Genomic DNA, 21088 nt, shown 5'->3' on the forward strand with positions numbered 1-21088 from the left:
GTCCTCATACTGGAAGAAAATGAAAATGCCAGCTTTGTTATATTGCAAAAGAAACTGTGTTGTGCTAGCAGCACACCCAAGTTTTTGATATCTGCTGTTATCTGTGCAGATGTAACTTCAGCTCAAGTGACAAAGTGCAAAGCAAAGAGGATCAACTCAAAGCAGAGGGGTTTATTTTGGTTCTACAGATTAACACCCCCCCACCAAAAAGAAAAAAAAAACAATACAAAACAAAACAAAACAAAAAAGCAAAAAAACAAAACAAAAAACAAACCCTTTATCCCTAAAATAGAAATCAAAGTTTTATAAAAGGACTCAGTAATGAGTAGCTCCATCATCTTGTTTATCACTTCAAAAATCTGGGCACGCTTGATGTGAGTGTTTCCAGGAGTCTAGTGGGATCATTGCTCCAAGTGGTGAAGACAGCTTTACAGAGGGCATCCACCATCTGCAACTCGTGTCAGCAATAAACTGCTTACCCACTTTTTTTTTTTGCATCCATCTTCTATTTCATTTTTTCTGCTCTCTACTTAGAACTTTCCTAAGATCCAACCATGCCAAAGGTCAACTCTTGCAATTTGTCAACCTGTCTTAAAATTTTGATCAGGTTTAAATTACACCTGTCCCTCCATTAGCTCAATAATGATGCCTCCACTATTATGAGAGATGGAAGACAATTTAAATACACACTGAATACATTTTTCTCAAACATGGATTCACAGCAGTGGGATTTATCCTGCTGATTTATGGCCAAATGCTCATTTTCAAATAAGTTTAATTTTAATGAGTTGTTTTATGTGAAGATCTGACGTTGATATTGACTGCTTGGTGTAGAAAAACAACTCCTGCAGGTCTTTTTTTCTTTTGTTAACAGAAAAATAGAGTAGATGGGGGGGGGGGGGGGGGGGGGGGGGGGGGGCAGTGTGAGAAAACATAATGAGCACCACTGACTCAGGAGCTGTTTAACTTTTTCATAACCACGTGAGGCTGCTTCAGTCAACACGAGAGTCTGTTCAGCTGTGTACTTTTCTAATCTCCTTAAGTCTTGATTCCAACTTTCAGGGTACAGAGAAATAATTTTGGGCTTGACTTCTTACAATAGGAGAAGCAGGGGGTGTGCTGTTTAACTTTCATTTATTCATTCATTCATTCATTCATTCATTCATTCATTTTCTACTGCTTATCCTGTTCAGGGTCATGGGTGGCTGGGTAGCAACTAGTCTTCTGCATGCATAGGGAGAACATGGGTAGTCCACACAGAAAAAAACACCTTGATGACCTTCTTGACGTGGAGTAACAGATTAACTTGCTGTTTTACTTGTTCGAAAAATGTCACTCTCGGTCTGGTCGTATGCATAAAGATGTGCATGATGGGAAACCACTCAACATCACTCTGCTCCTCAATCAGCACTAGCTCCAGCCTTATTTACTCCGATTTCACTGCCTCCACTTGTACTGTATGGCTTTACCATGTCCAACTCTGACTCAAGCAGACTGGTATGAATTTAAATGTAAAATAAAATTGAAAACATAAGGAGTATCTTTCAGTGACTTTTTCTTCACCCAAAATCAAACACATTGATTCTGATGACCAGAGGTAAAATGTGCTTAAAGTAGACAGGCTGATCACTAAAAAAAAAAAAAAACAATTAATATACTTAAATAAAAATGTGTGCTACAACTTCTGAGATGCAGCAGAGTTCTCTAAAGACAATAAAGAGATGGGATAACAGATGATCATGAGCGGTATCTGTCACATGTCATTCAGGATGTCACGTGGGAAACATTGGCAGAGCAGAAATGGATGCTGCTCAGACTTACATTAGGCTGCTACAGTGACGCTGCGCTATGCGTGGGAGAACAGAGCAGCCCTGGAGTGATAATTAGTCTGGTCTCTTGTTGGGCAGACCACTCACACATCACTATTGGCTCACTTCTTTCCTTCTTTTTAACTTTGTTCCTCTGTACCGTCTCTTCCTCCCCCCTCAATCTGAACTTGGCTGCCTGAATCTCTCCTCTTATGCCTCACTCTGTCTTAATTAGCCTCGATTTTCTCCCCTCAACTTTGATTGGACTCTATATGATTCAATTCGGCTGAAATCAAGTCAAGGCCTGGCTGTATCACAAACCCCGGCTCGGAAAACAGCAGAGAAAGTTTATCTGTCTCTCTCTCTTGCTCCCTCTCTTTGTGAATTCCCTTTTTTCGACAGCCATGATGAGCTGCAGTGAAACTGAATAATTCACAACTGCAGCAGTGGCAGGACTCAGGAAGACCTCAGCAGTCTGTTATACACAGGAAACAGTCTGCCAGTTTGTTTCTGAAGATGCACAACTCGAGTACCTGTGCATCTGTTCTCTGGCACTGCTGGGCCTGCTGCGGATACTAATGTGGCTTTTGTATTTCAGCCGGTGTGTCGTCCCATTGGCTGAAGAATGCTCTTCCATTTTCAAGATGCTGTTTCTTTCTGTAGTGAGATACACTATGAATCCTCACTGGCCTTACTAGCCAAGTGTGCAATGCAGTGCTTGTTATTCTTCATCTTTATGCTGTCCTTCTGGCAAATATTCAAAAACCAAAGCACTGATTGTAAACATGCATCAACTATTGGAGCCAGTGTGATAGCAGGAAACAAACATGTTATTGTCTGTGTGGTAGGCACACAGAACTTTTATTTTGTGCGAAAGGCCACGCACAGTCTCACAAAGGCCAAGGACCTTTTTGAGTATTTGTTATATAAAATTGTAAAAAGCTATCTGTTATATAAACATCCCAGTGGACAAAGCATATCTTCCGGCAATAACAAAGATGATCGCAAAAAAGCATTGTTTAGAAAGTCAAACATGACTCAGCTATGACCAGCTCTGTGTGCGCCTCTGTTCCAAACTACATGCTGGAGTCATGTGACACTTTGACGTCATGCATGATCATCTCTCGCGCAAAGGACCAACAAGTCAGCCTTCGCCTGAGTCCAGGACAAACTTGACTCAAGCAGTAAAGGTCAGGAGGAAGTGATGGTTATTCAGCTGATCAGCCTTTAGTCAGACTGACACAGCAGCACAGCAGCTGATTCCAGCTGTCAACTGATGACTGAATGTATTAGAAGCTATTCTAATCATTTTAATGATTTCACTTTCTCCCAGTCCGTCCTCATACACCATACACCATAAACCACCATCATCCTGATGAAAGTGAACTTTTGATATCAATCTGTGTTGATGAACATGTGTCATGGCGCCACAGCTCAGACTGAAGCTGGAGTTCATTTCAGAGTATTTCACAGTGATCTGAAGGATAACATTACCAGCTGTAGCGCTAATTCTTCCACCTGTGCAACCACATGTGTTAGCAGTAAACTAAAGGGAATCCAGCCTACCTTGAATCTCTCTTTACTTTCTCCATCATGTGAAAATATTTAATCACAGCAGGATGAGCAGAATGATTGCCTAAAGAAAAAGAACCTTGAGAATAAAATACTTACTGCTGTAAGTGACGATCCGTATAGTGGAGTCACCCTCTCCAAAACGTGTGATGGGAGTGAGGCGCACCTCGTACGACTCAGGCTTTATGAGCTCAGTCAGATTGTGTGTCATGAGCTCTCCTTTGTTGATTGTGCCGTCCACAGGGATCTCCTGCTCCCACCAGCGCTGCAACCCCATCTGGACAGTAAGAGGACAAGAGGAGGTGTGGATGAATAAAAGTACTTCAGTTATAGTTGAGATGAGACACACAGACACAGACATGTTATTGATCAGGCGGTTTGAACACCAAACACAGTATGAATGATCAGTATTTTCAATTTTAAATACTTAAGAGGCAAAACCAGTAAAACCCATTACTCCAACATTAAACTTTTCCCGATGCCAAACCACATCATTTTAGTTCAAAGGAGAGAGTTTACTGACAGCCTAAAACTTTTCTGTTTGGTATTAGGCACAGAGGTTTCTCTTGTAGTAAAGTACTTAACGGTGGCAGTTTTCAACTGTCCTACTTTCATTAAACAACATACTGCTGATCAGTTGAAGATGGAAAAAAACGATTGCCACTAGTGATGCCTACCAAACAGTGGCGACTGCTCTTAGACTGCAAGGGAAGCTCAGCTTCCCCTAAAATGTATATCACCACTTTAAGAAGTGGTGATATGTTCTGCTGTGTGTACATTTCATTGACAAAATATGCGCTTGAATTCCTTCATCTTTTGTTCAGAATCAGCTCCTATCACAGGTGACTGGCTCCACCTCCTTCTCATTCATCCCCGCAGCGTCTTAGTGCTTTAACACAGTCGCCCCTTAACTTCAGTGGGGAAGCGTAGAGTGGGTTGTTCCACTGTGGAAACTGGACGGTCATTGGATAAACGCTGGGCTTTGACCCGTTCATCGGACGCTCAGCGTCTCTGGGGGTCTGTGAGGCAGTGGGCTGGCCTGGACGCTGGGTTTCTGCATGATGATTGGATGATCTGTCTCAGGCCGAATCCCTTTTTGATTGACAGTGAAATGAACCAGCCAGGGATTTTGAAGTATAACCCTCCACCGGAGCATCTTCTCAGTTTTGCATTAAGTTGTTCTGGACTGATCTGGAGGCTTTATCAATCCACAGCGAGTTTGCCTTTCGTAAAAACTACGAGCGTTGTGTGTAAAGATACTCTCTCTTTTCACCAATAAGCAGCTACAGCTACAAAATGAGCTTCCCCTCCTTGACTGACCAGCAGCCGACAAAGTAGGTACTTTTTTAGGTACTGACCAAATTCTATCTGAAGGACAGAGTACCAATTCAAACAGTACCATGTTTGGGGACCTTAACACATCCTTGTGACTGTGAGGGAATGGGAGAGTAGGCAACTTTACATGCTGGACATGAGCACAGCATTGCAAGTTTTTTATTGAGGGGATAAATATGTTAAATAAAAAAAAGTTCAGATTTTATTAACAAATTAGTATTTATTACCACATTAATACAAACAAAAGAACTGAAAATTGATACCGCTGAGTACCCATACCAATTGCCAGGTACCAGCATTGGTAAATTGGTAAATATGAAAAGTACCCATCCCTAGTTGTCTCATATGCAAGTAAGTACTTGGGTTCTTTGTAGGTTTGATCCAATAAGTGAAACATATTAGTATGTTTACGAATGTAGTAGCAATCTGGTGTTATTTAATATTTCTGTCCATCCACCCATAACCAAAGACAGCATGGTTAGAAAAACATGGGTTGATCTGGCTTGCAAAAGAGTTCTTTAAGCAGTCCACATTGAAACATTTTCTTTCTACTAGCCGTTGACAGCTCGTTGAGCTTCAGTCGGGTTTACCTTCAAATGAGCTCAGACACAAAGATCATTATTGACAAGCAGTAAAGATGTTCTTATATTTGCAGTCGTATTAAAGTGTTGGCTCATTCTGCATTACAGCTCTCCCACAGTGCTGTAACACAGATGTTTCTGCGTATCCAGTGAGGACAGCACCTTTGTGCTCTGTACACGATTGTCTCATCCTTTTAAAGTTTTCTTCAATGATGTTCTACAATGTTTCTCTATCCCTTTTTATAAGGACCTTGAACTGACAGGATGTTATATCTTTTCTTTGCACAATGCAGAGCACACAAGAGAGGCTGTCTTTGGGTGACTAAGCTCAGGTATCACACAAAAATTAGTTCATGCTTTTTATGTCTGGTGGTACAATACAGCTGCTCCCCCTGAAATTCAAAGAAACAAAACGAGAGCTTGTTGCTGCATTTGCTGGGGGCAAAGAGAAAAAAAAAAAGTCGGGTACATTGTATCCTTGAGAATCAGTTTGACAGAAAGAGCCGCACAAAGACAGATTACATCCTCTGCATCACAATTAGTGACTTTACATGCCCTTCTCAGTCAAAGAGAAAGAGGAAGTGTTTCAAGCAGAGAAAAAGACAGAGAGTGAATGAAGGTGTGATGGCAAAGAAAGAGAGTCAGTCTTTGTGTGTATGTGTGTGAACAATACCAATTAAGTAATTACTGAGAGCCTGGATGAGCCACAATTATGGGGTGCAAGTTTTCATCACCATTAGGTTGCAGGTAAATAAAGTGTTTTGTCTGCCTCTAGTAATTGCAGACAGAGCACTTGTCCATACCGATCCTTTCAACATTTCAGGCAGCCTTTAAAGTACAGAAGGTATAGCAGCTAATTGCTATAAATAACACTGTGCTGGCCTGTAATCAGTGTGTGTGTGTGTGTGTGTGTGTGTGTGTGTGTGTGTGTGTGTGTGTGTGTGTGTGTCTGGTGTGTGTGTGTGTGTGTGTGTGTGTGTGTGTGTGTGTGTGTGTGTGTGTGTGTGTGTGTGTGTGTGTGTGTGTGTCTGGTGTGTGTGTGTGTGTGTGTGTGTGAGTGTGAGTGTGTGTGTGTGTGTGTGTGTGTGTGTGTGTGTGTGTGTTATGAACGCCCTCTCAGGACCACATATCACTTTCACCACATTTGATATTTGAACGAGAGTAAAAACAAACTTTGAAAAATAATGACAGAAGAGTACATCTGGTGTTTACAACCAGAGACAGGCAGATGCATTCAAAAAGACAAATCTTGTTATTTCCAGTTTTGGCAGCCTGGTTAATGTCTTCAGATCGATGGTGGGTGGATAGTGGATGCCAAAGAGAAGATTTGATTTTTTGGAGTGTGCAGCGGTAAGCACTCGCAACATTCAGACGTTATTCATACACCTGACAAACTATGTAATAATCAAATATTATCTGTTAGCACTGGTAGTAATTCATGTGGGTGTGTTGAAGCTACTCATACTGATCCATCCAAGCTGTTTATGCAAAGGAAACACGTATGTGGTGTACTTAAAATACCCATGGGGTAATGTAGTTTAGAAGTTTACTCATTAAGTATCAGGAGGTGAATAGGGGAAGCTTGTTTGATCGATCTGTCTGTTAATAATATTTTTTTTTGTTAAAATTGTTTTTTTATTTATCAATATATTATATATATTTATCTATTAATCCATTTACCCTTGTAGATTTTTAATTTTAATTTATTTAATTTATGTATATTCACTTACTTATCCTCCCATCAATTAATGAGCAGCTGTGGCTCAGTGGTAAAGTCTTCACCTCAATTGGAAAAATTTCAAACCAGCTTCTGCAGTCACATGTCAAGCAGGACACTGAACCCTCTTGCTCCCACTGCTGGTCAGTGGTGTATGAATAGGTGCAAATGTTTTAGTTAGAACTGATGGCTCCTCCCTCTACCATTAGTGTGTAAATGTGGTGTGGATGGGTGAATGACACTAGTAGTGTGAAGCGCTTTGAGTGGTCCAATGGACTAGATTAGGCTATACATGTACTGGTCCATTTACCATTTACCATTAATCTGTTTATGTATTTCACTGATTCATTGATTGATATAAGGGCTGTGAGGAATATTTGGAAAAACAGTGTTTTTCAGGGATAAAGACTCTGTTTTTCATGAGCACCAGAACCCACCAGGCATGAGTTTTATCAAGGCGTGCATTTGTTTGATGAAATGAATGGAAAACATCTTTTTTTTTTTACACTGCGTTTCTTTGTTCAAGACAACTTCTAGATTTAAAGCCTTGAGGAAAGGTGTTTATTATTGTTTCTGTAGAGCTTTTGTTTAAAACGTAACAACAAGCAAACTTTAATCAGTTTAGTAGCCTGCTATATTTAGTGCTACTCAACCTGGTTATGTCCTACCCGTGCTCATCTACCAGCTCCAACTTCAACAAGCAGAGCTAATATAACCTCACTCTTCATTTTACTGATAGACTCTCAGTTTGAACAGACCACTGCAAAATACCAGCTGCATGTGGATTGGAATGGACATTATCATTAAACAGTTCAGCTCATGTTTAGGCCTTTAGCTTGTGCTCTATCAGTCTGCCGTTTAGCTTTCTTCTGCTCTTCTGTCCTTTTTCTGTCTGACAGTTTAGCTACAATGTCTGCCACACAAAATAAACCCAAGAAATTGTTTTCAGCTGAGAAGAACATTCAACATCAATTAGTGGTATGCATGAGCCAGGTTAACGGGTGAAAAGAGCGTTTAGTTTGATGGAGGTATACACCACCATTACAGGCGCTAACGGCAGGATTACAGCGCCTGTTCAGCTGTTAAAAGGCTGACATCGCACAAAATACACAAAGATAGTGGACAATCCTTTGGAAAGGTGGCAATGTGTAGCCATACAGCAAATTTAGGTTTAGGAGAGACAAAATTTTTTTCAGAGAACATATGAGATAAGGGAGGCAAACAAAGCCTCAAGCGTGCAAGACTCACCGCTGTCAGTTTACAAGTTTGATTCGCTCTTTGCTTTTCTGAGTCTGGGTCCTGAACGTGCATACTGGCCCTGGACTGCATGACCACAGATACTGAGAAATATCAATTAGAAAAAAATATTTTGACGCTGATGATCTCATTGTTAATTGTGTGTTACAATCAGACATATGTCTAAAAGTGACACTTTTTCAAAAATACAAGAAAGTCCACAGGGGACTTAATTATTAATTAATTTGTTTCTTCTATTTAAAAAGCTGTCAATTGAAAAAGCCATATTGCAGAGAGCCATGGAGGCAAGGAAATGGCATCTATGTTTGTTGCTACATGGCGGTTTATAAACAAATACTGATTTATCAATTGATTGATTTGAGCTTGAAACATTTGAAGCAACCACTCAACATATGCATGGTGTAGCACAGAAGAGCCAGCTCCTCAGGAAAGGACTCAGCTGTGTATCTACAGCTCATGGACAAGGAACACTCAAGTCGAGGGCGACAAAGACAGCAAGAAAAGACGGCTGGTTTAAAGGGAAGGCCAACGAAGCCATCTATGTTCAACTTGAAAAACCTTTTCTTAACAGAGTTAGTGCCCTCAGACACCTCTTATCTCCAACATGTGATGCAGTCTTGAATCCTCTTAAAGCAGGTAAGGCCGCACTCACACCAGGGTCGAGTAACCTTGAACTAGGTTAACAGCTTAGCTCATGTGGCTTATATTTTCTATCTACATCCACCCGTTTGTGCAGAACTGCAGAACATGCCTTATTTTGTTCTTTTGTTTCTGAACATACACCTCACAGGAGCTTTAAAAATCAGTGATCCACCAGTTTTCCGAGGACTACTTCATAAGTCTCCAGATCTCAGGAGTTAATTGGAGCTCTTAATCAGCACCGAGTACTCACCCCAACCATGATGAAATAATTGTTGAAAACACATTTGTTAGTGGTGTTATTAAACCACTCAGGTAATCCACAGGTTTATGATTACACTACAAACTGAAAAGGTTTCTTGTTACTGTAGAGTAATTGAGGTTTCATTTAATTTGATACAAGTTTGGAATGAGAACTTTGAAGTGGTGGTTGTGGCAGTCAGGATGCTTTAAGGTTTATATTCTAAGCCTTGTTTTGTGGGTGTGTTGTGTGTGTAAATGTCTTATCATGTACAACAGTGGCTGAAATATGTGTCCTATTCAGAGGGAAAAAAAAAGGGGGAAAAATAAGAGACAGTGGACGGGGGTTTGTGTGAAGCATAAAATGCCAGATTTTGCAATTCTTGCCCCAAGCTGCTACAAAAAACAGGGGCAAATATACTCAACATTTTCCACATTGAGGAAAAGGGCTTAAATGTTCAATCGAACCAAATTTGAATGTTGATTGGAAAAAGTGTTTTGCTTGTCAAACACTTTCAGTCACACGTTTTATTTTTGATCCCCTTTACTGTTCCCTGAATCCCTGCGTCTGCACTCAATTAAGGTTTCTGTTTATATCCCATCACTTTTTATTCCCCACTTTTTCTCCACGGAGAAAGAACGCCATATTGATTGAATTTCATTTGGTTGCGGCAGCAGTTCATGGGGGTTTTATAGTGACTTAAAAAAAGCAACGGGATTGATCAAAGCAATAGCAGGAGCAGAAAGAAACCTGTTAATAATCAGAGTGATGTAATGTTAGACGTGGGTTGATGTACTGTAGATTGCCTGTGTGTAATTAGTGCGGCTCCTATTGATCTGCTTGTGCACACTGACTTGACAGATCAATTGAAAGAGACAGAAGAAGGAGGAGAAGGAGGAGGAGGAGGAGGCAGAAGAAGCAGTTCCAAAATAGCATGGCAGAGATTGGAAAAGTTATCTTCCAGAGGTTGGAGAGGGGTAATCAAGCCTGTGGACAGCAGAGGGGGTTTGGAAGTAGCTACCGTATCAAAACAAGGGCAGATGTCACACCTTTCCATTGAATCCTTGACAGGTGCAGAGATTTGTGTTTTGTGATTCTTGCCTGTGCATGCCTTTCAGCTCAAGCTTCATTCTCGTTTCCCCTTCAGCCAGACTGTCTCTAAGGAGAGCACTGGACGATAACACTAAGCAATCCATTGCAGAGGCGTTTTCTCTATCACTTCAAGGTATTAATTCAAAAGTAGTCATTGGGAATGAAAATTCTCAGGGAGCTGATATTAGATCTACAAATAGATTGGAGTGGTGTGGAGCACAGACCTAAAGGGCATATTGCAGGTTAAAGCCAATTTTTAAGAAATTAATGGGAAAATAACTTGTAACAATTTCCTGAAAGAAATTCCTAAATTAAAAACCATAGAGTCTCCTGGAGACATTTTGGTAGGAGTTTTTGTACTTCACCATTAAAAACTAGCATTTAAATGTGACGTCACATTAGGGAGTCCCGCTGCTTCTGCCTCTGTTTAAAGGTCCCATATTCTGCTCCTTTTCTGCAGTTTAATATGGATCATTGATGTCTTCATGAAATGGTAGTAACATGTTTTGGTCCAAAAAGCCAATAAATCAAGCACAGCAGCATTGTTTCCAGGCTCTCATAGCCCCTCTGTTCAGAACGCTCTGATTTAGTGGGCGTGACCTTCATATGTAAATGAGCCACCGCTGATACCGTCCCGCTCTTCCACGTCATAGAGAGCGGAGCCACGAGCTCCGAGTGCACAATGTTTCGAGAACAGCGAATGTCATTTACCGTAACATTAAAGGCTAAAACAACAGGCTAACCGCAGCTAAAGTTAGCATCCTGAAGCTAACACAGAGACAGGGGGGACACTGAGAAAAAGCTCTTACATCTGCTCCACAGCACACAGCATTTAAAATACTCACATTTCCAGGCTCCGAGGTTTGTTGGTGGATGGTTGGTAATGCGCCTGGATTCAGGACCAGTCTATTCGCTAGCCCTCTGTTGTACTGTCCAAAGTTGGAAAAGCAGTCGGTCGTGAAGTGACTAGCACACACATGCACAGTTTTACTGAGTGTAGCTGGAACATTTCCTTGATAAATGAACTCTAGCCACTTAGTCTTGTCTTCTCTTGAGATGGGAAGCTTGTGCATGGAACTATGTGGCTGTTTACAGCCAAAAACAGCCACACTCCTCTCCCCGTTGCTGGAGAGATTTCACTCCAGATGTTGGGAGAGAAGTGGGCGGGGAGGGGGTTCAGGGGTATCTGCTCTGGTGGACCAATCAGGTCAGACTTGCTCCTGATTGGTCAAAAAAGGGACTCGCTGACGTCGGCAAACCCCGGTAATTTCCAAACAGCTTGTTTTAGGTCAGGATTTTACATTCACAAGCACTACTAAGTGCAGGTTTTGTCATTTTGTGGGCTGGGAGGAAAGCCAAAGACCCCAAATTTCACTAAAAGGCTTAATAAAGTTGTTTTTGCATAATATGGGACCTTTAACATAAATTAACATGGTTCAGACTGTCACTCCTGTCAGTGTAGAGAAAAAAATTCTGTGTTGCTATCCATATCATGGTCCTCAGGGTTATACTTATGAGCCTGTTAGGCAAGATGGAGACCAGGAACAGATCAGGATGAGGAGGAATAACAGCCGTAGGAGAGCAGTGGAGTTATGGTATGAGGAAAACCAGAGGAGAACGAAGCAGGTGTCCTGGTGAGTGAGCGCTGCTAGCTAGTGATATGTAGCCTCATGCTGTGTTCACATCAGTGTATTTATAGTTTGAAATCAGATACACTGACTTAAAAAATAAGAAGTAAGTGTAAGTGCTGATCATAAAGCAACGCGCTTTGAGCCGTCATGATTAAGCCCATAGAGATAATGACAGAGAGGTCTATCCACTGATATAGAGTCAGAAAACCAAGCCTTAGCTACAGTGCCCAGCTGCCGTTTCCATCGGGTTGAATCTTGAGCTGAATCTCTGGCAGTCCTTGTTTTCACCTGTCCCCGGGAGCCGGGCTAGGGGCTGCTGCTGCTGCTGCTGGTGAAGCTGGAGTTGTCTGACGGGACAGCAGCAGCGTCAGTTTCACCCATCTCCGTTATCCTATCCTGAGTTCCATCCATAGACTTCATATAATAGACTCCATCATATCAATCTTCCTGTCGAGAAATGGGTACCACGAACGACTGTTTTTTGTGACCGATGCAGAAATAAAGTCCTGTCTTGTCAGCTGCACAAAAGCTAACTCACCGAATCCGAAAAAGTGGACTCGATGTCCATGATGTTAAGCTAGTATTTCCGCATCCATCTATCCAAACACACCTGAATCCTCTTAATCAACGGTCAAATTAAATAATATTTGGCAGAAACACAATAAACACGACCTGAAATGCCCGATCTTGCTCATGACATCCTGTTATTCATATTGGCTCAAAGCAGAGTAAAGGGATGTGAGCTCCTTTTGTTACGTCAAATGACACAATGCCGAAAAAAGAGCGTTTTTACAGCTATGCTGGAAACAGCCACTTCTTACTCTAAATTTGTGCCTTTTTTGTTGAATAACATAACAATCAGTGATTGAGTTATTCTACTGCCATGATCGGACAATGTTGAGTGTTAATCAAGGAAAAAAGTTAACCTGCAATATGCTCTTTAAAGCTGGCAGACAGATTTTTATTTATTTACTAAAGAAACCCCCACGTTACTCTTCATCAAATCCTCTTCCTCTCTTTTTCCTGGCCATAAGTCTCGCTCACCAAAAGGACATCTAAAAACTCTTAAAACTTTTTATCAGCCTGAATCAATACTTCAAGCAAAGAGCCGATCCATCACAGAGGGTACAGTGTGATGTAAATGCTGTGAAAAAAAGTCTGAAAATCTTCTCACAGCAAAGAATCTCTTTCATCTGAGACAATGGAAGATTGGTTGTTATGCCCCGCAGGAAGAAAATAATGGTCACAGTGTGTTCCCTCTTGAGATATCAAGGCAAGAAGGTGGAAAGAAATTAATTTGCCCGTACACTGACTGTCTGTTAAAAGAGACCAGAAGAGTGATGTGCTTATTTTTAATAAACAAACGCAGAGGAGGTTGAAATGGTAATGTGTTTTCTGAATTACCATGAGTCAGTGTAAGCACAGATGTGTGAAGAACCAGCAGAATATAGCAAAAAGAAAATGTATATTCCCTCCAAGTATTCATTCATACGCCTGGCAAGCTCCAACATGGGCTCTGCCGGCACAACATCATTTATTACCAAACAGACCAACTGAGATGGTTGACAGAAAAATCATTGCGCTACACAAACAGAACTGGTGTAGAATGTGTTTTCAGGCTTCAATTCCTTGCGGGTGCAGTGTGAAACAAACATGAAATTATATTATTCATTGCAAACACAACTGTCAGGCTACACTCGCTAATTCTGAGCAGAGCTGAGATGGATTTACCGCCGCAGCATGTGCAAATTTTTTTCTTTTTTTGATGTATGCTTTATGCTTTTTTCACAGGCTCCCGGATGGCAGCCAAAGCAGAGCAACGCTAACACAAACATCTGTGCTGCTAACAGAGCTGGTTCAATATTTTAAACTTTATGTAAACCGAAGGTGGTGCAACACCTGCTGCTGTAACTAAAAAACTATAAAGGCCAAATGTGCTGCACACTGCCATAGGGAGAGAAAGAGAAAAGGAGGAAGGTACACATTGATTGCCAAAGAGAGAAAATGTAACCATGCCATCCATCAATGCTGCCTGACTGTCATTTCTGGAGTTTACTTGAGGAGCAGTAAAAACAGGAGCTTTTCTTGCACTCTCTGCGGGGTTCCCTTCCTCCCCTCTGACTGAGTCTCTGAGTAAGAGCAAAAACACAAGCAATTCGTGGAAACCTCAGAACTCATCAAAATGACTGCCCCTGATGGGTTCTTAGTCATTCAGCAAAGGCCCACAGAGGCTCGTTCACATCCTCAAAAACTGCAGGATAAGGCAGACAATGAATAGAGGCGTAAGATTTGGCACTGTCAAATGGAATACAACAAGCAAGGGCAAGCTGTAAAAAAGCTTTATCACATGCTTAAATTGGCAATAAGAAAGGTTTTCACAGCCCCGTGGCACCAATCGGCTCTAATTTGTCAAAGAACTGTAGAAAAGAGTCTGACCAACACCAATGACTCAACATTACTTTACTGGGAACAAACATTTCTGGCAACACTGCAGATGTAATAAAAGCTCCCAGAAATAGACCTTTCAGTGTGACAAGAACTTATTTGTGGAACCAAAAGGTCAAACAGAGAATAAAAAAGCAAATCAGCAAGGAGAAGATGGATAAGTCTGAGTCCTCTTACCTGTCTGATGCCCAGTCTGTAGGCCACGATGCGATCCACTGCGTTGGGGTTCATCTGGGTCCACTGAAGCTTGAAGCCGTACACTCTGGGTTTGTTCTGCCACAGAGGGCTGTAGGTGTCGTAGTAAAACTCTGGAGGGTAGGCTTTCCCTGAAAAGAATGATGATTGACAATAAATAAATGTCTAACAATACAAAAAGTCTACTAGCATCAAAATAAACATCAGTAGCTTCAGCCTCACAGTGGCCTGAAATGTTTGTTAAAACTGAGAGGAGAAGTTTGTTAACCTCGACATTTGTTTCTCAGATGTGTATGGAAGAGTTGGTTTTAAATCCTTTCATTTGATTTATTCATTGCTTTGGTTTCTTGGTTGTGCCATGAATATACAAAGAGGCCCAGCCAGAAAATAATCACAAGATTCTACTATCAAAACAAAGCAATGAAAGAACAGACCATAATAACTCAAAGGAAGACTACTAACGTTTGACAACCATGCCACCTTGTCCTCACTGTATCCAGGATTTTGCACATATATTTTTATCATCTAAGTCATATTCAGCCAGAAGAAAATGTTATTAATTCTTGACTTCAAGCTGTCTTCAGTCTGTGTTTTCAATCTGTAGTTTTTTTTTTTTTTTTTTTTTTTTTTTGATATGCCGACTTCAGGAGCCAGAGGAATGATTCTTGTTTTCACTTAAACAACCCAAGACCTCCCACTCTTTGTTTTCTGTATTTCCAGCAGCAGAGCTGTGAATCATTTGGAGTAAGTTGATGGTTGAGAATATTTCCAACAAAGAACTAAGGGACAACAAGGCTTATTGGATTTTCTGTATTCCGAATCATTAAAAAAAAAAAAAAAAAAACGTAATGTTTTTTATTCATACGTGTGATTGTAGCTGCTTTAAGAGCAACTGAATGAATTCATCAATACTCTAAATGTGTTTGTAACATTACAGGATTTTTCAATTTAAGCTTCATCCTAGATTGATCAAAGATTTTGTGGGATCAGTATTTGTTGCACAAATGTTTACAAAAGAGTAACAAAAACTGATGCAATTGGCTCATTGTAATAAGCAGAGGTGTGTGCCGGACATCGACTGTATGAAACATGGACATAGTCTCCTTGACGTCACTCGTCTGTTACTGAAATGGAAAAGGAAGCACCTCGGCTATTGCAGCCAAATTGATAGTGGCAAGGGCTTTGATAGTGGCAAGTACAGCTATGGGGCGCCTGTTGGTCAGGTGACCCTAAGCTGTGCCTCTGACTGGGCGAGCTCGCCGACTTAATATCCTCAGAACTTCCGAGTTAGAAAACAATTCACTCCATGTACAGTGTGTGCTGGTAGTAAAATTAGCGACTGGAATAGGGGACGTTTTTGAACCAGGCTGTAAATAGGTTAATTTCTGCTTTGTAAACAGCTTTTTTTTGGCTTGATGTGTATGTGACTTCCAGTACTTCTGGAGCCAGCCTCAAGCGAATACTCGAGAAACAGCAGATTTTAGCACTTCCATATTGTTTCATATTCTTAGACCAGAGGTTGCTGCTTGGGACTGGACTCCTCCAGTTGGATTTATCAGACGTGGGATTTTGATCTGCCTAGTGCCACTCTTGCTGTTGAGATTAATCACAACTGATAAAGATTTCACCTTATCATTGTCATTATAATTGTGAATTATATTAAACCTGCTGACTGTCATTTTTTTTTTTAAATATTTGTTTATGTATTTCTTTGTTTCTGTTTCCTGTTGTATGCTGCACAGTGTTTTTCTCATGATGGAGATATGATACAGTAGAATCTAACCAATACCCAAATCAGATCTTCTCTTTTTCATTAGTGTCTTAATTGATTGATTCAAGTGCTTCAACTTGAAACTCGTCTAAGGATGGGTTTTCATAGGGATGGGTATGAATTAGGTTTTTTTATAGGTACCAACCAAATTCAGTCTGTAGTACAGAGTACTGATTTACGTAAAATCAAATGGTACCTTGTTTCGGTACCTAAACACATACTTGTGACTGTGAGGGAGTAGAAGAGTAAGCAAGTTTCCATGCTGGACATGAACACAGCATTGCAAGTTTATATGTTAAGAAACAATTTTTTTCAACAAAAACTTTGAGATTTTATTACAAAACAAATCAATATTTATTACCACATTAAAAACACAAAAGTACTGTGAAAGGTTCCCATCCCTAGGCATTGCTAGAGTTTTACTGATACAAATGTCATTATTGATTCAATTCAGTATCAAGTCCTCCTGTGAATATTTTTGGTACTAAATGTAGGCTTTACAGGTTTCTGTGTCAAAAACATTTATTGAGTTTATAAGTGATTGAATATGAAATTGAAATAAAGGATAAGTATAAATCTTTACGCACGATGTGAGATCCAGCCACTACAGCACGATGTAGATAACCGACAATGAAATTGTAAGCACAAAGGCCAACAATGTTGATGGATCAAACCATTTTCAATCAGTTCTTGGCAGAAACCTGTTATTGATACCCATCCCTAAAATCATCTCACTACAGCTCTGGAGATGCAGCCATCCAACAACTGGTTGAGCGAGACCTACTCAGAATTTGCAAACTATCTTTTACATCTTTAACCACCCAAGGGAAAAGATGACTGATACGAACAATGAGTTTATCTAACAAGGTGAATTAATGACACATGGAGTTGTAACTCTTGTTCAGTGACTCTTCATACCTGAGTTTTGATGTTTGTTTCCCATAAACACAAACAGAATCTGTGTTTTCGTCCATGAATGCATTGATACTGTAACTTTGCAGAGAGAATTTTAAAATAGATCCAGGAAATAATCTTAAAGCATTTGAATACATTTACAGCAGTATGAATGTAAATGGTAAACAAACAGGCACCAAAGTATATGTTTTTGTTTTGAAAGGTCAGTATAGTTAGAGTTGTTTCATTATCATGTGAAATGTGTGTGAATTCCTGCTAATGTAGCCTTAAAGTAGGACTGTATGCATTTTAGAGAAGCTCTGCTGCACTGCAGAGGGTTATTTCTCCCATTGTGCATGCAGTCTTTAATATTTTAGTGTTAATGTTAATTTGTAAAGCTTTCATTTTCTTACACATGAAGCTTTTCAAGAGATCTGAATTAACATGAGAAGATGTGCAGTACATTTTATCACTGCACTACCATCTGTTTGTTCTATTTTTATTCATTTTAGATACATGAATCTTTGTTGTTGCTATGACTGAATTCTTACTATAGTATCATTAAAGTTGCATCACATGCTTTATGATATGTAGCTCTTCATCTGAGCAGAATCAAAGCCTTTTCCACATAGGAACATGCCTCATGTTTGAACTGTGTACAGTGTAAAGTGTGTTGGCAGATCCCATATACTCAGATCCTCCCAGTGTAAATTTATTTATACAATGCAGTCACAGACACACTGAAACCTCAGCAAACTTTTCTTTATTGGGAATCTATGAGGATTTATTTCCTACACCCCTCCTGGCGTGAGCAGAATCTGTTTTCCTAGTCTTCAGCTTTGCAGTCACTCTTTGTGAGCAGATTTCTGACAGCTGCAGCAGGAGCTGAGACAAACCCAGAGTTTTTAATCACAATCTAGAAACAAGCCTTCAGGATGACCTTCCAGGTAAAGAACAGTAATTCACCTGCTGTCTCAGTCTTCTTTATTGAAGGGTAACAACACCAAGGGGCAGATTAATTTTTATAGCATCTGAAGTAACAATAGAGCCATCGTTGTTGGCCAAACAACAGCAGCACTAATTTCTAATGTACCCATGCGGAAATACAGCAAGTGATCAATATGTCATGTAATTTAATTACCTGTCAAATCGGTTTAATTCACATACGGATTATAATGGCAGCATTTTACTAAACAGATTTGCTGCTCTTCTTGGGATAATCCTCAACAGATTCTTGACCCATTTAGTTTCCTTTGATTTGGTCACACGTTAACCACGCTCAGGGGAGTCATTAAACTGGGACACAAGCGTTTAAAAAAGGTCATGAGTTCAAAAGGCAACATGTTGATGCTGTTTTTATTAGAAATTTTCAATTCCTTAAAATGAAATGGGACATTTCTTTCCCACTTCAATGTTTACATGGATGGTAAATAAACTGCAGAGAGTTATTTTTTGACAGGTCAGTTATACTTATTCAGGTGTTTGAATTCAGTATTTTTACCCCTTTTAGACTGTTTTTGTGATTACTTATGGTCCATGTAAACATAGCTTCTGATTGTTGCTGTCTACCAGTGTTAAAGCCCTGGTGTATACCTCTGCATTGTAAAAAGGCTACACAGGCCTACAGCACAGGCTACATAAATTATTTGACACATGAGTCTGATGCACACTTTGTTTCAAATGTAACTATGTGTCAAAGCGATGCAGACAACAAGCCCTGTGATTGGCCAACTGGGAAGAATCATGTTTCCTGCTTCTACACAATTTCAGGAATTACTCTACGACGTCCAAACATTGTATCTCCGCTGACATCTTTTTATTCCTCCTTGTATTAATTGCTATAAGATCAGCAACATGTAGCGGCCCCACACAACATAACACGCTTGGGGTCGCTGTTAAAAAAAAAGCAAACAGAAAATGCAGTGGGACTGGAAACAGACAATCTGACAAAGACCACAGCGCTCTAAACTGTTCTGCCAGATTATTGCGAAAGACACAAACACATTGGTACATAGGGACGTGGTGCTCATAACCCTTTCAGCAAGGGGCTCAACATAGAAGTATGAATCAGGGTTTAGAGGAAAACAAAAAGAGAACTTGTAGTGAAAAAATTAACATGAGGAAGCTCACTTTTTGGATAATGAACTAAGTACAAAATTCTCAGAACTGAATGAAAGAAGACTCAAGCGTTTCATCCAGCTTGCAAAGAGCAAATGCTTAGACAAATTCTGCTCTGAATCTCATGATTTTCTTACTTTAATTTATCGTTAATGAATTCCAAAAGTAAACCAAATCAACACTTGTTGATTTGCATGTCCGGCTTTCATGGTGCATCCAAAGCCTGGCAGCTTTATCTCCTGTGGAATAAGAAGCTCATGTCGTCCAGACATTATTAATACAGTGGGACTATTTTTATTCATCATAACTAGTGGGATCATATTAAAAGCAGATTAAAGTTTTGGATGAAGATGTCTCTGGTGGTAAATGCTTTAAATAATGACTTTTTCTTTCATGCCCTTAGATATTTTAACCTGTGTTTGGGATTGTAATACATTGTTAGCCCGTCTAGGGTTTAAGACACCCTTTTTCAATAAAATGGATTGATAACAGTTCACTCAGCTATCAAATCATAAAAAAATTGCTGAGATGTATAGCTCAGCTGAGAAAACAATTTTAGGCCAACCTCTCCTAAATGTTTTAGTAGAAGAAAGAAACAAAAAACTTGATTTTTATCTTCTGCACCGCAGCCAAGGTAAAGCAGAGGCTTTTAATATAATCATTATAATCATCAAATGTGAAAGAAAAAACAACTCAAGCAGCAGGGCAGTAAGAATAACCTCACTAGTGATCGTTTTTCGTGAATGTTTGTAATAATTAGTCAAAGTCACACTTAAGCAAATAAAGCAGGTAAATGATGCCCTGGGAAACCTACTGCAGATCTCTGCACTTTGCCAGAGCTATTTAAAACATGATGCAGTTATCTGGGAGAAGAAAGTACACTCTTGTCAGGCATAAAAAATGAGCCAAGAGAAAAAAAAAAACAATCAAACAAACAAAGCAAGATGGAAAATGCTAGTTAAGATCAACAATGCATTGTTATGTTGAGGTAGCTCCAAAAGTTCACATGATGAAGATATCATTACTCTTCCTGTTTTAGTACAAACACTTTCACAAATAAGTGCCTCAATTGCTTACAGATATGCTAATGTGATAATAAAAACACATTTTGTGACACAACCAAAAAAAAAAGCTGGGATAAATATTGTTTGCAGTTCACTTGGCAGAGTTCGGCTAAATAAAGCCAGCTGTGTTTATAACACACTGTACAGAAAATGCTACACAAGCTTGCCTGGCAGATGCTGCCAGCTTTGTTCTGTCTTGTTCATGCATTTTTTATTCTGCAGTAAGAATTATATAAAAAAAGTATAATTTCTAGCAGTGATGTTAAAAAAAAGAAAAAAAAGATGTCTGATATCAGTCAAAACTACTTCTTGGCTCTTTATTGACTCACCTAAGCTTAGGCTCACTGTAGCTTGGCTGCAACCTCCTACAGCAGCACTACAGTGTCTGAATATACAACCCCTGTTCAAAAAGTAAGTTGAGTCCTTGAGAAAATATTTGGAAAATATTTAGAAAAACAGATTCTGATTTCAAAACCTACAAAATAAAAGCACATTTCATATTTGATGCAATTGATGTGATTGATTTCAGTGGCACATGTGAGAGAATGGTTTTGTGAAAAGTCATTAAAAAACTGCATTTCTTTACCACATATTTTTTTTTTGGTGATGCCTTTAACATTGATTCTGTCTTTGTTCCTAAAAAAAGATTTTTTTTTTATCATGAATTATGCTTGGTTCATTTAAAGAAAAAGTACTGACACTGTCCTGAAAATTACTCTTGAAATACA

The 21088-nt window shown here is 39.7% G+C and overlaps 1 protein-coding gene across 4 annotated transcripts in view; it reads right to left on the bottom strand.

Moving 5' to 3' along the window:
* The window catches only part of LOC141801688 (MAM domain-containing glycosylphosphatidylinositol anchor protein 2), a 259025-nt gene that overhangs the window by 38098 nt on the left and 199839 nt on the right, over nucleotides 1-21088 (bottom strand). For all 4 annotated transcript variants that reach the window (XM_074684831.1, XM_074684830.1, XM_074684833.1 and 1 more), the window contains exons 12-13: nucleotides 14496-14644; nucleotides 3480-3657 (exon numbers count right to left, since the gene is read on the bottom strand). In XM_074684831.1, coding sequence (XP_074540932.1) covers nucleotides 3480-3657; nucleotides 14496-14644 — 327 coding nt within the window. The remainder of the gene's footprint in view (nucleotides 1-3479; nucleotides 3658-14495; nucleotides 14645-21088) is intronic.

Source organism: Halichoeres trimaculatus, unplaced genomic scaffold, assembly GCF_033239565.1.
Source record: "Halichoeres trimaculatus isolate MK-OKI-2021-1 unplaced genomic scaffold, fHalTri1.1 fHalTri1_scaffold_13, whole genome shotgun sequence".
Lineage (NCBI taxonomy): Eukaryota > Metazoa > Chordata > Actinopteri > Labriformes > Labridae > Halichoeres > Halichoeres trimaculatus.